Source organism: Larimichthys crocea, chromosome XV, assembly GCF_000972845.2.
Source record: "Larimichthys crocea isolate SSNF chromosome XV, L_crocea_2.0, whole genome shotgun sequence".
In the NCBI taxonomy this organism is placed as follows: domain Eukaryota; kingdom Metazoa; phylum Chordata; class Actinopteri; family Sciaenidae; genus Larimichthys; species Larimichthys crocea.
Window position 1 is genome coordinate 5,691,301 of NC_040025.1, and position 12,421 is coordinate 5,703,721.

The window sequence follows — 12,421 nt, forward strand, 5'->3', positions numbered from 1 at the left end:
GCTAGGAGACATGGATTCAACCTCGCTGTCAATCACTTATGTGTCGTGAAACACACACGGCATCTATCAACAGCAGCCACATCAGGCATGTAAAACATAATCCAGGTTTCCAGCTGATATATGTCCAAACTGAGGTTTATTATGAGAATGAAAATCTCAGGCAAGCCTTTGGTTTTATTGGCTCTCTCCCTATTGGACGGTGGAGATAAGCTGCAGTGGTATTTTATATTTCCCCAATATTTCCAACCTCCTCTGTAAATCAAATCAAACATTAGCCAAAGAAGTTGATATTTACTGTACACACTGTGATATTGTGGGATTTATTCTTTTCTACACAGAGGAGAACATATGAACACAGCATGTTACTCAACAGCTTGCATCCACAATGAGAGCATATGGCTTGTTTGATAAGGCAGCATCCTCTCAGCCTCCGTCCATGTGCTATGTGAGTGACATTTCTCTTTTTTAAGCCCTCACCTGTTAATTGTGATGAAAAGGTCAAACACTGTTCTGCTAAGTGGCTGAGTGTTTGTGAGTGTGTGTGTGTGTGTGTGTGTGTGTGCATTTGTGTGTACGTGTGCACTTCCCATTGTTTGTATATCTTTGCATACCCATGACATGAGAGTGTGGCAGCAACAAACAGGAGAGTCAGTTCATCAGTGTGTTATATAGATTCATTTTATTGTTTTTAAATGAAATGAAACAATCTGTTTGATATCATCTATCATATATCATATACAGGTAAACATGGCTGATCTGAATCGTCTGCTAAAATCAGATTGATTTTATTTGATTACATTGATTATTGTGTGGAGACAAGTTATAATATCCATGTACAGGTGTGCACAGCAGTGTTACATGTTAACTGCTTGCGTAGTTTGCAACATTAAAGGGACATACAGTGTTTTTTCATTCAGTATGGCTGTCTGGTGGATCTGATGTTTGGCTGAGTTCAGTTCTAATGGAGGGGCTAAAGCTAAAGATTCAACAACTACACAGATACTGTACAGAGACACAGAGTTATATCAACCAATACAAAGCACAGCTTAGTCACCAATAAAAACACTAATAAGTACACCATATTAAAGACATCTATACATGTATTAGAAAAACAATACACAGATTGACTTTTTTCTTTTCTTTTTTGAAACTGCTGCTGTGATAAGCATCGAGAAGGTTGTAGCAGTGTCATATATTTTAGATTACAACAATGGTGCTGAGGCACATTGTAGGTGGAAAATACTGAAAGTGTGAAATTGCTCATGTGTATTTTTGAGTATTTAAAATATTTATTTACATTTTTAACCATGCTAGCAGCTATGGGTGGCGGTGTCAGCCATGAGTCCTCCCATAGCTCTGTTGTCACCATTTGTTTTTTTGTCATTTAAAATATCACAACGTCTATTAGTTTCCAGGTGATGTTTCCTCGTGACAGAAATTTGGTGCATATTCATGTTCCTCTTAGGATGAATTTCAAACATTTTGGTGAAAATGGGAAAATTTTGATTTGGTTTATGACTAAATACTTATAAAGACATTCTGTCGGCCTCAGCTGAACTTTGTGTGTACTGCTAAGTAGCAGATTTTAGCATGCTAACAAACTAAACGAAGGTTTAATTAGCATTATTACTGTCATTGTCATTGTCATGTAGCTCAAAGCACCACTGTTCAGCCTCACAGAGCCACAAGCTTTGCTGTAGACTCTTTTACAATCAAGGCTGCACACTCATGGTCCATCTATACAAACTTTGGTGTTTAACCTAGAAAACATAAAAACAGATTATAAGTTGAAAAATAAGAAGTATGGCATTAATAACACAAACAGTGCTAACACTGAATGATTCAGCTGCTGTGACCCCGGGGCTTCTAATGAAATACATTTATTAAAATATTTACCAGATTAAAATCTGTTTATAGGAGCTTATCTTATAAATTGAGTGATTTAGTCCGGATTCTCTCATCACCAGCTCAAAGTCATGAATAAAATGATCCGTTGCTGCTGATTCATTGATCATATTTGTTTACATTAAAGCAAAGAAACATAGAACCTGTGCAGAAATACATTCACTATCATCTTCATTTGTAAGCTACATGTGCTGCACGTGGAGAAAACATTACTTATTCATACTGTACAGAATTATGCTTCATACTGACAACACAAGCAACAAGTCATTGGTAGTCTGTTCATTTTCTACAGAGGTAAACGTGTAATAAAATTGTAATACTGTATTTCCCCCAGTCACTATGTCAGGAACCTTAACCTCAGAGGGAACCAGGCCTTTGTTTGAAGCAAGCTCATATTAGAGACAGGTAGGCACCTCCACAACACTCGGTTAAAGTAAGGGAGAGATCATGGTTACATTTTTTGAATTGCAAGTCTGTGACCAGCATGAGCACCACACCCTTACCCATGGATCCCACCGGGACCGAGCTGATCGCAGCTCTTTCAGATATATGTTTCAGAATACCACGCCAAGCAGTGCAGAGCAGATCAAGCTGGTCGAAGTCAGACACAGAAACGGCAAGGAGAATTTCAAAATAAAACACCATGTGCAGAATCCTCACGGTAAAATCAGCCAAAAGGGAAACAATTTGACTACATACGAAGAGTACAAGTCATTAAAAAATGACCAAATCTGAGCAAAGTCTGGTGGGCAGAATTCTCTGCTTCTGAAACACAACGTACCCAGTTAAACCCAATGATTACTTTCTGCCACTGAATGTTGCTGCTGAACATTCATGGCTCAATAAGGAAGTAATTCTTAGGGATACTAGGCTGGTGCACTGGGCTAATAATAACTTAAGGAGTAGAAAATGCACTTCTAGTCAACGTTGAAATGAGGTTATTGTTTCTTGTGTGCCTTAGCTGAAGGAGAGTTCATTGACATTGACATTACTCCTTAAAGAAACGCATGCCTCTGATTGCTCAAGCAGCAACTGGTGGGGGGACATCAGAGCGGACGTGCTCTGTTTCTGTTGAAGTCCTTTCACTGCCCCCATCGGTCATTCTTATGTTAGGTAAGCATGCTTCTGTCTATATAGCAGTTCAACTCCACCATGTGTTTTCTGGTCCACGTTGTCACTACTGTTATGTACAAATACTTTAAATAATAATTTCAACTACTTCTCCTGTGTCCACACAGACACCTTTAAAAAGCTGTTATGAATGCAGAAAACTATCAACAGAAACCATCAGAATCTCTGTGTGCACTATTTACATATCCCACAGACATTCATATTTCAGAGTCTAAGCAGTGTGACAGAGCCTATTATCTGGACTCAACAGCAACAGAAGTTTTGCAGAAAAACTGCTTGTAACAAAGCCAAGAGAGCCGAGAGAAGTATGTCTTAATAATGTAGAAGATTCTTCTCTTACAGCTGTCGATGTAGCTTGGATTCAAGAAACAGAAATGTGTCTTTTTTTTAACATCAAAGGCTGATTTATCCTGAGACGCTCACCTAAATATCACATAGTTACATCAGAGCTTTTGTAGTCGTGAAAGCATTGCCAGAGGCCATTTTTCTAGAGAAAGTACTTTCATACGTTGTTTTATACGTCGATGCTCAAAAACATTGAAACAGCAGAGTCATTTAGACTGTACAAGCAAGTGTGAATGATTGGTCCAATAAAAACACATAGAAATATACTGTATAAAACATTTACATCTGTGTCCATTTAAAAGATGTTCTGTTACTTTGTTTTTGTCCATCCTTCTTTTCTTTTTTCATTCTTCCATTTTCATATTTAGCTTTTTGATTTCTCATGGTATACTAAATAAAGACAGCACACACCAACATATAATACAATGCGCATCTGAAATGAAATTCAGAGTGGGCACTTGAAACCAGATCAGTCTGTGTCTCCAAACCAGTACCAGAATTCCCTTGATGAAGTCGGACCAGTAAACACGGGGTGGCAGCAGGTGGGTTTATGGAATGAGAAAGTGTATTCCATTGAGGCCCGATCAGTACGCTGTCTCTTTGATCATGTTGGAGGAGAGGGTGTGGTTACTGGAAATGCTGATGGAGTGGCGGGTCAGAGGGTGGGCGTGCCTCCTGGGGGCGTAGCGGCAGGGAATGCAGAAGTAGCGTAGTGTGGAAAAGAAGATCTGGCGATAGGTGGCTGACACCAAGTTGTAGAGGATTGGATTGATGGCCGAGCTGACGTAGAACAGGACGTTGGTCAGCATGTAGAAATAGTGGTAGAAGTCATACAAGTTACTGTGAGGAGACACAAGACAAAGAGACTTTGTAATGTGTGGCATATTTAACATATTATTAAATGCGGTATATAAGATATCAATGCATGGTTAACAATTACAGTCAAACACAACGACCAGAATTTAAAAATTCACATGCACTTTTATTTGACACTCTTTTGTCCAAGTAAAATATAAGAGGTATGGTCTGTAAAATTTTACGAGACACAAGTCGATATATATTACTTGAATAAACTGCATGCTTACTATTACTAGCTTCTTTATTGTGCTATTGTGAGTGACTACACACAGCACATTCCTGCTACCTAGCAGTCGCCAGCCACTGAAATTTTTGTTGAGGCACTTTCTGGTGTGACTGTACGGATCTATTATAATTTGGTTATTCCATTCAATTTGACATTAAAACATTGTCAAGCATAAAATTGATTATTTAACCATAAATTGAATATAGAGTCGTCATGTTTTATCCAAATGTACTGCAGCTGTGCATCTTAAGTTAAAACAAATATGGATTGTGTGGAGGGGGTCTCAGTTTTCAAGTATCTGGGGACCTCAGCAACAGCAACACCAGAGAGCTCATAAAGAAGGCACAGCAAGAAGAATCCTCTCTCAAAAGCTGCTTGTGTCCTTTTACTGATGCTCTATAGAAAGCATCCTGACCTACTGCAGCACGGCTGCAGAAAGGAACGCATCCCAGAGGGTCATAAACACTGCCAAAAAAATCCTTGGCTGCCGCCTCCCCTCCCTGGAAGAACTTTACAATTCCCTGCTGCCTCAAAAGAGCCCAGACCATTATCAAGGATTCATCCCACCCTGGCCACATCATATTCGAACTGTAACCCTCGGCAGGCGATACAGGACAATGAAAACACATAAGTCATGGAATGGTGTATGTATGTGGATGTACGCACTATTTTATTTTGTTTGTTCTTGTTTATTATTTTTTCCATGTTTTTATCCCTTTTATCTGTTTTATTTATGTTTTATACTGTGTTTTCTTTTGTACTCCTGCACTGAGTATTGCACATAAATTTCGTTATGCATTTGCATAATGACAAATAAAGATATTCTATTCTATTCTATTCTATTCTATATGCAGTACAGCAAATTTAAAAAAATCAATTATGAGACAAAACACTATACTGTAGCTTGAATAAAGTTTGGGAAAATAGCGACAGACTAATTGCTTGGATTTCTTAACTGTGTAGTAGCCTAACAGATAATGAGAGTGGAAATCATATAAATCGTACTTCAAGGACTTTCTGTGTCTTTGTTGAGAATCAACAGGCTAAGATGTATTTGTATTATGTATGGTGTACTGGTGGCTGGTGAACACATATTACCCTGACCCAGTAATCTTCTCTTTAGATGTCACTGCTCATTAGGTCCTTTCTAACCCACAACCAGAAATCGTCCAACATCATTAACAGATCAGCTATTGAGAAAGTGTCTCCAACTTTGTAGTACCAGCCTCTCACCAGCCTCTGGCTTTCTGCTGTCAAAACTACAGAGAGATGAGGGGAAGCAGAAACATTTTCTCTGCTGGAATTTAATCGACACATGCTGAAGAGTAAGATTGAGTTTAGTTCACGTGGTGCAGATCTAACCTCCAGCTGTTGAGGGATTTTCTCTGCATGGTCAATCATGAGCGATCCACTGCAGCTAGGCTTAAATCCTTTATAAATTGGAGCATATTCGTTTTATTTAAAATCCAATAAGGAACTGAAAGGTCTCTATAAACTATAAAAAGTGAAATATTATATCCAATTTAAAAAATGTTAATGTATGTTCTGCAATACACAAGTGAGTTTTAAATCTATATTTTTAACTGACTGATCTGTCCCTGTGGTTGCTTTTGGAAAAGACAAGACAAGGGAGATTAAGCTACACAGCAGGAGAGGAGACAGCACTAAGGATATAAAGATTATATAAGATGGGAGGGTTCAGATATAGTAAGGAAAGAAACAAGTGGAAGATGAAGGGAAGAAACTACAACATACTGGAAGTACATAAGAAATCTAAGAAAAAACTTCAGTATTTGTATCAGTGTTTTATATGTTATGTTTTTTTCATTGTCAAAAAAACATTAACACCACTTTTTGAAAGAACAGCTTTAGAGTGCCTCAGCCTCAGAATGGATGATTCCCATTTCAGCGGTTGACTGGAACACACCATATATTATATATCCTAATCCTAATCCAAATACTGATACACAGCATTCACTAACCACTATTCCCAGCCTTCAAAACCCACATAATGTTAGTTATTAACCATTTGTGATTTATACTGCCAGCCCCTTCACTATATTCAACCTTTGGGAGGATCCATCCTGCTGTATTCCACTCAGAAACTGGTTACAACTGATTCACACTGTTACTTTTAGCTCATGTTATTCTAACACATGCTGAATCCATATGTGCATTTCCACCCAAATTTACACATAAAACACCAGAAATGAAAAAGAAAGAAACTCAATTTGAATCTATAGGCTGCATGAGCAAAACAAAATGTAATGTTTAGTGAATAAATCATGACATATATGAAGTGACGTGAATTGTCACTAAAGACACAAAAAAAAAAAAACGGCGACACGACGGACAAAACCACCATGACAAAGTATATCTATATATTTCCATTTTCCACCTGGTCAGTAGTAATTCACATGGACACACACCTTAATTTGCATTTCTTTGAACATATTCTTTACATTTTTTCCTACATTTCAATGAAGCTCCTGCACATTCTGTGTTGTGGCAATCCTGCATCATAGAGGATGATGTCCAGCTAGTGTTGGCTCTCTCCTGTTCGTGGGTCTGGTTTTGGTGACAGCAAATTACCAGACTGTCATAGGACACAGTAACAGGTCATTCTGCAACCTCGGCAGCTAACAATGCTTGACTGTGTTGGAAATAAAGTGATTTCTATGAACAATTTTTTAGTGCCAGCTCACACAGATATTGCACATATCATTTAATCCTCACTTTTTTATGTCGTGTAGTATTTCTTCTTTACATAGTACATTCATGTTTATGCATACAATGATTTGACTGACTGACTTTTCAATACTCTTTTTCTTTACCTTTACACACAATCCTTTCACACTTAATGTATAGTTCACTTATAATACTTATATTTCATTTTTACATATTTTATTATTATTATTATTACACCATTCCACTTTGCCCTTTTGTTTCTTCACCTTATTTTTTCTTCTCTGTCTATCACTGCTATTGCAACTAGTGATAATGCTAAGCTGATCTGTTTTTCTCATTCATTGTACTGTTGACCCTGTGTTACCCTACGTATGATGAAAAAAAAACTGAAACTGAGGTGAACACTAACGCACAAGGAGCAAAAAAAAAATCTCAACTTTATTCTTTATAGATTGATACTGTAAGAACAAATCAAAACAAACTAATTTCATTTGGATTGTGTTGCTTTGATGGAGCACCAGAGCAAATGATTTCCCTGGGAACATTTGTGATACGGGTGATGTTCTCATCTCTTTATGGATAATTCAGACATCAAGATGTCTCTCATGAGAGCACACATGAGTTGTTCATGTGTGACACCAAACAGGAGGGCATATACCACAGAAACAAGAGGTGAAGATGAGACAACTTCACACATGTAAACAACAGACAATAAAGGGAATTAAAAAAGGTTATATGTCACATTGATATGTTCTGACACACGCTACTCCCCGGTGACACCTCAGTTACTAGAATCTGGCGTATTGATCTGTTTTGCTCTGGAAATGGACAAGGATCACTGAAGTGTGCAGAAAGTCAATTATGTGTGTGTCTGTCTGCATACGGAACCACCATTAAAGATCAATGAGTGCAGAATTGAAAGGGACAACAGGGATAGTATTGGACATGACCTTTTCATTATATATACTCAGGTAACTCTGTGGGCTCTGTTTACGTAATGGACGATGACATATGAGCCACGAACTAGTCTCTGCTCTGTTGCATTTCCACTTTAATAGGAATCCCTCAAGCGGCAGACATTTTTCATTAGAATTACACAAACTGCAGACCAGGTGCAGCGTGTTCAGATGTGGTGATTCTGGGCTTCATAAACATTAGTCACTTTCCTCTTGTGGCAGATTCATACAGAACCAATCTCACTGTCGGGAATTCGACGAGTACTATTACCAGGAAAGAAAAGCAAAATATGCCATTTTATACTTATATAGTGACGCAATGCAGGACACATTTTATCCAATAGGAAGTGATAAGCTTAAAAATAAATGTGAAGTTCACAGACATAGGAGCTAAATCTGTCTATTGAAAAATTATATTTTTCAGCAGATATCTTAGCCACTACATGACCGAACTAACAAAGCAGTTTGGTGTCTTTATGTGCTGTATTTATTCAGTTTGGGAAACTCCACGATCTCTAGAAAGAGTTTACTGCCACAACTGATTACCAGGTATTAGTCAGATCCCGTGTGCTTCCATGGAAACTGAGATCAAACAAAAATGGCGAGCAAAGAAACGTTTATTTTGAGAACAAATGGTCCCAAAATAAGGAAATATTTTGATGATATTTTTTACTTAAGCTGGTAATTGTTGTATAATCACAATATTACATGAGTGAGCTTTAACCAGGGCCACTGCTAGCCAGTTTGGTGTCCTAAGCATGATTGCTTTGTGGGGACAATTACTCACAAGCGTAAATTAGGGGTAGATAACACAGATAATTACAATAACAATAAATAAAGCAGTCTGCTTCAATAAAATGTAATAATAATATTACAATTGAAAAACAATATTCTTATATTATTAAATAATACAATGTTTCCCTCATCTTTTTGTTTCTTCTTTTTTCTTTTCTCAGCAGCAGACCCATGTTGTCTTTTTGATGCCATATTTTTATTGCTTTAGGGCTGATGTCAGGTGTGTGTCTGACTGCTGTAGCCTAATGGAACAAACCATTGGGTGATGGGGGAGCTAACCTGCAGCTCCTCCATCCACACGCGCTCACTCACTCGCTCATCTCTGCTGCTCTCTCTCTCTCTCACTCATCCACTCACACCTTATACACACACGTTATGCACATCTGTATTCGCAAAGGGAATTACATTGCTCTTATAACATGATGATAATTGTGCCATTTTGGTACTTGCTCCAGCATCCGGTACCCTAAGTGCAGCGCGTAATGTGCGTTATGTTAGCAACGGCACTGGCTCTAACTTGTTATTGGCACTTCAGTGACTGCATCACTGTCATGACAATAATGACGTTAAAGCACGCCCTCTCACGTAATGTTGCTTAAATCAAACACTGGTTCTCAGTGGGGCCTTTCACTTTTTTTGCCACTGTAATTTCTCCTAAATGCTCAAAAAGGGAAGGGTGAGGAGAGGGGTATTCAGTTGGTTTCAACTACAATGCTAGATGCAACTGAATTCAACACTGTCCTTTACATGTTGGAAAATGTTGTGTTGGTCTGTGTACACATTGTGTTAAAGAGAAAAAACTAACAATGAGCTGTGCGTCAGAGAGCACCTTCTAGGCAACGTCAGCTCTTCAACAGATTTAAATCTAATTAACTGCTAAGTCACAGCACATGTTGTCTGGAGATTTGTATAAGCTATTTTATGTTTGCACAACAGCGAGTTAGAGATGCATTCACACAAATGTGTTTGTTTGAATGGCTAAACCGCCCATCACATTTAGTCTCTCTAATTTATATCCTTATTACATTTAATAGTTTGAACCTCTCTGGCTGTTAAGCAACAAAATAGAGTTGGAGCATTATTTTCCTCTTATAATTCAAATTCTGTATATTTCATTTCTGGCTTAAATGCCTAATTTATATGAGCTAGTCTGCAGTTTAAAAACAGTGTTATCTTCTAAAAATGTAATTATATGTCTCATGTGAACAAGACTGGGCGCCCTTGTGTTGCAGCAGTTAGCACTGTCGCCTCACAGCGAGAAGGTTCTTGGCTTGAATCTCGGCTGGGGTCTTTCTGTGTGGAGTTTGCGTGTTCTCCCCAGGGTGTACCCCACCTCTCACCAAAAGTCAGATGGGATAGGCTCCTGGGATAGGATGTCAACAAGACTTTGTTGATAAATCTATTAGGTTGAATTCAGTTTTATTTATACACCGTAAAATAATAGGAGTTACTGTATCTTATGACACCTTCTATGACCTTCTATCTAAGGCCAACGTGCTCTGTGGAAACTTGCAGGCATCCCAGATTTTAACACTTAGGCACCAACTGTGTGCACACAGCAGGGTTTCTTGTTTCTCTCTTCAAACAGGCATCTGTACAACATGATATTAGGTTATTCCAATATGAAGTGAAAAAATGAATGCCACTAGCACTGATAAAAGCATCATTTATATTGACAAAAATAAGTACAGGCCAGCAGGGTGCAGCCCTTTCACTCCTTCACTGCCTGAGTGTCCTTCGTCTAACAAACTTGATAGCTGAGACAAGTGAGCAAGAAAGATAAAATATATATATATATATAAAAACAATCTAATTTTCTTAACTGACTTTGACTCAATGACCTTATTTTATTGCTGTTTTTACCACACAGAACAATAATATTTGCCTTCTTCATCTGTAGCTTCATGCCGCAGGAGGGGCGATCCAATTTTTATGACGGCCATGCTCATGCCGTCGCCTGTGGATTATTGGGTGCCTGTAGCAACAAAACCTACTGAGCAAATAATAACAGTGCCTGCTTCTCATAATAATGCCTCCACTGCAGGCGTGACACAGAAAACACACATTGACACACCAATACATTAGCATAAACCACTTATTATAACAGCTGCTCACATTTTTACAACTAGTGTTGGATGGTGAGTAGTTGCTCAGTGATGTGTTATATTGACCACAACAATGTGTTGAATATGATTAAATAATGTGACTAATTGTGGCTAATTTGAGTATGATTGCAGTTTTGTTGCCTCACAGGTAAATCAGAATTTTAAGATCAAAAGATCTCGAAAGAGAAAAGCACTACAGTGCAAATTCAAGGAAATAAAGATTGCTTGCTTCTTCCATGCAAAAAAACAGAAAATTGAATATATTTAGCTGTGCACAAATAAACAGAAGCCCATAAAAATTGAAGACACTTAGAGGAGCTTTGATCTTCAGAAGCAGGCAGATAAGCAGTATGATTTAAACTCAGAGCTCCTCATCAGACAGCCATGTGGAAGAACAAAGCAAACGCTGGAAATAAGAAACATGACATGGCCTTATCTGAGACACATGCTCCGACTGATTTAAAAGAATATATTACAGCCACTCTGTCGCTTCTGTTCATCAATGTATATAACAGAACATAAAATAAAAAAATCACTCTTTCCAATAATTTTTACTTTGAATGTTGTGAAACAGCTATTGCTCGTCTTTGCTCTCAAAAGATTTCTTATCTGATTTGAGGGCAAAACAAAGAATGACTGATATTTGACTTCTCCTCTGTGAGCCATACTGATAATGCGACTATTGTGTACAATCATCCATCCTCCAAAAGATGATAAAAGATATGTGGAAACAGTGTCTCAATTCCAGAGCTCTGGATTGTGTGAATGACTGACATTTGCATTTAAGCAACAGGATATCGGAGTCCAAAGATGGTGCCCATTGAGATGAATGAAAATGACTCACCCAGCGCAAAAGTCAAGAAGCTTTCCTGCTTATTGATTTGCTTACACATTGTGTGTCTACACAGGAGGTGTAGCAGCTTCCAGGCGCGCAGATAGGTTTGAGAAACTGGGGGGGACGAAGCTGCCCCCCCCCCCCCCCCCCCCCAGGCTGCCAGCCTGACACCCACTCTCACACTATAGTGCTCCTAAGTGCTGTCCAAAAAATCCCCACCATAGAACACAAAACAAATTATTAACTGTCATCACACACAGAAACCCCCTCACAAAAATGCTAAACTCGTTTTAAAAAATGCTGAGAAACTGGGTGGGCTACGTGCGTTTAGTCAGTCCTTGTTAAACAGTAGGCCTATGCTCGTGCGTGGCGAGGAAAGTCAGATTAACATTAAAACGGCATTACGTTATTAATGTCCAACGAGGTATTTACATGTAGGCTACAGGCTACGCGGAGACAGAAGGCGAAAGTTCTGAAGTGTGAAGTATATATTTAAAAAGTACAATTTACTTACAGAAGTGACTTTTTGAAAAAATGACGCAATAGTCTTTTGCTTTTTTGTTGTCCTTCTCATCAT

At 38.3% G+C, this 12,421-nt stretch overlaps 1 protein-coding gene across 1 annotated transcript in view; it reads right to left on the bottom strand.

Annotated features, from left to right (window-relative positions):
• Positions 1 to 660: 660 nt before the first annotated feature.
• The window catches only part of ntsr1 (neurotensin receptor 1 (high affinity)), a 63,067-nt gene continuing 51,306 nt past the window's right edge, over positions 661 to 12,421 (bottom strand). Inside the window, exon 4 of the mRNA XM_010731502.3 lies at positions 661 to 4,221. Within this exon, the coding sequence (XP_010729804.1) occupies positions 3,966 to 4,221 (256 nt within the window). The 3' untranslated portion in view covers positions 661 to 3,965. The remainder of the gene's footprint in view (positions 4,222 to 12,421) is intronic.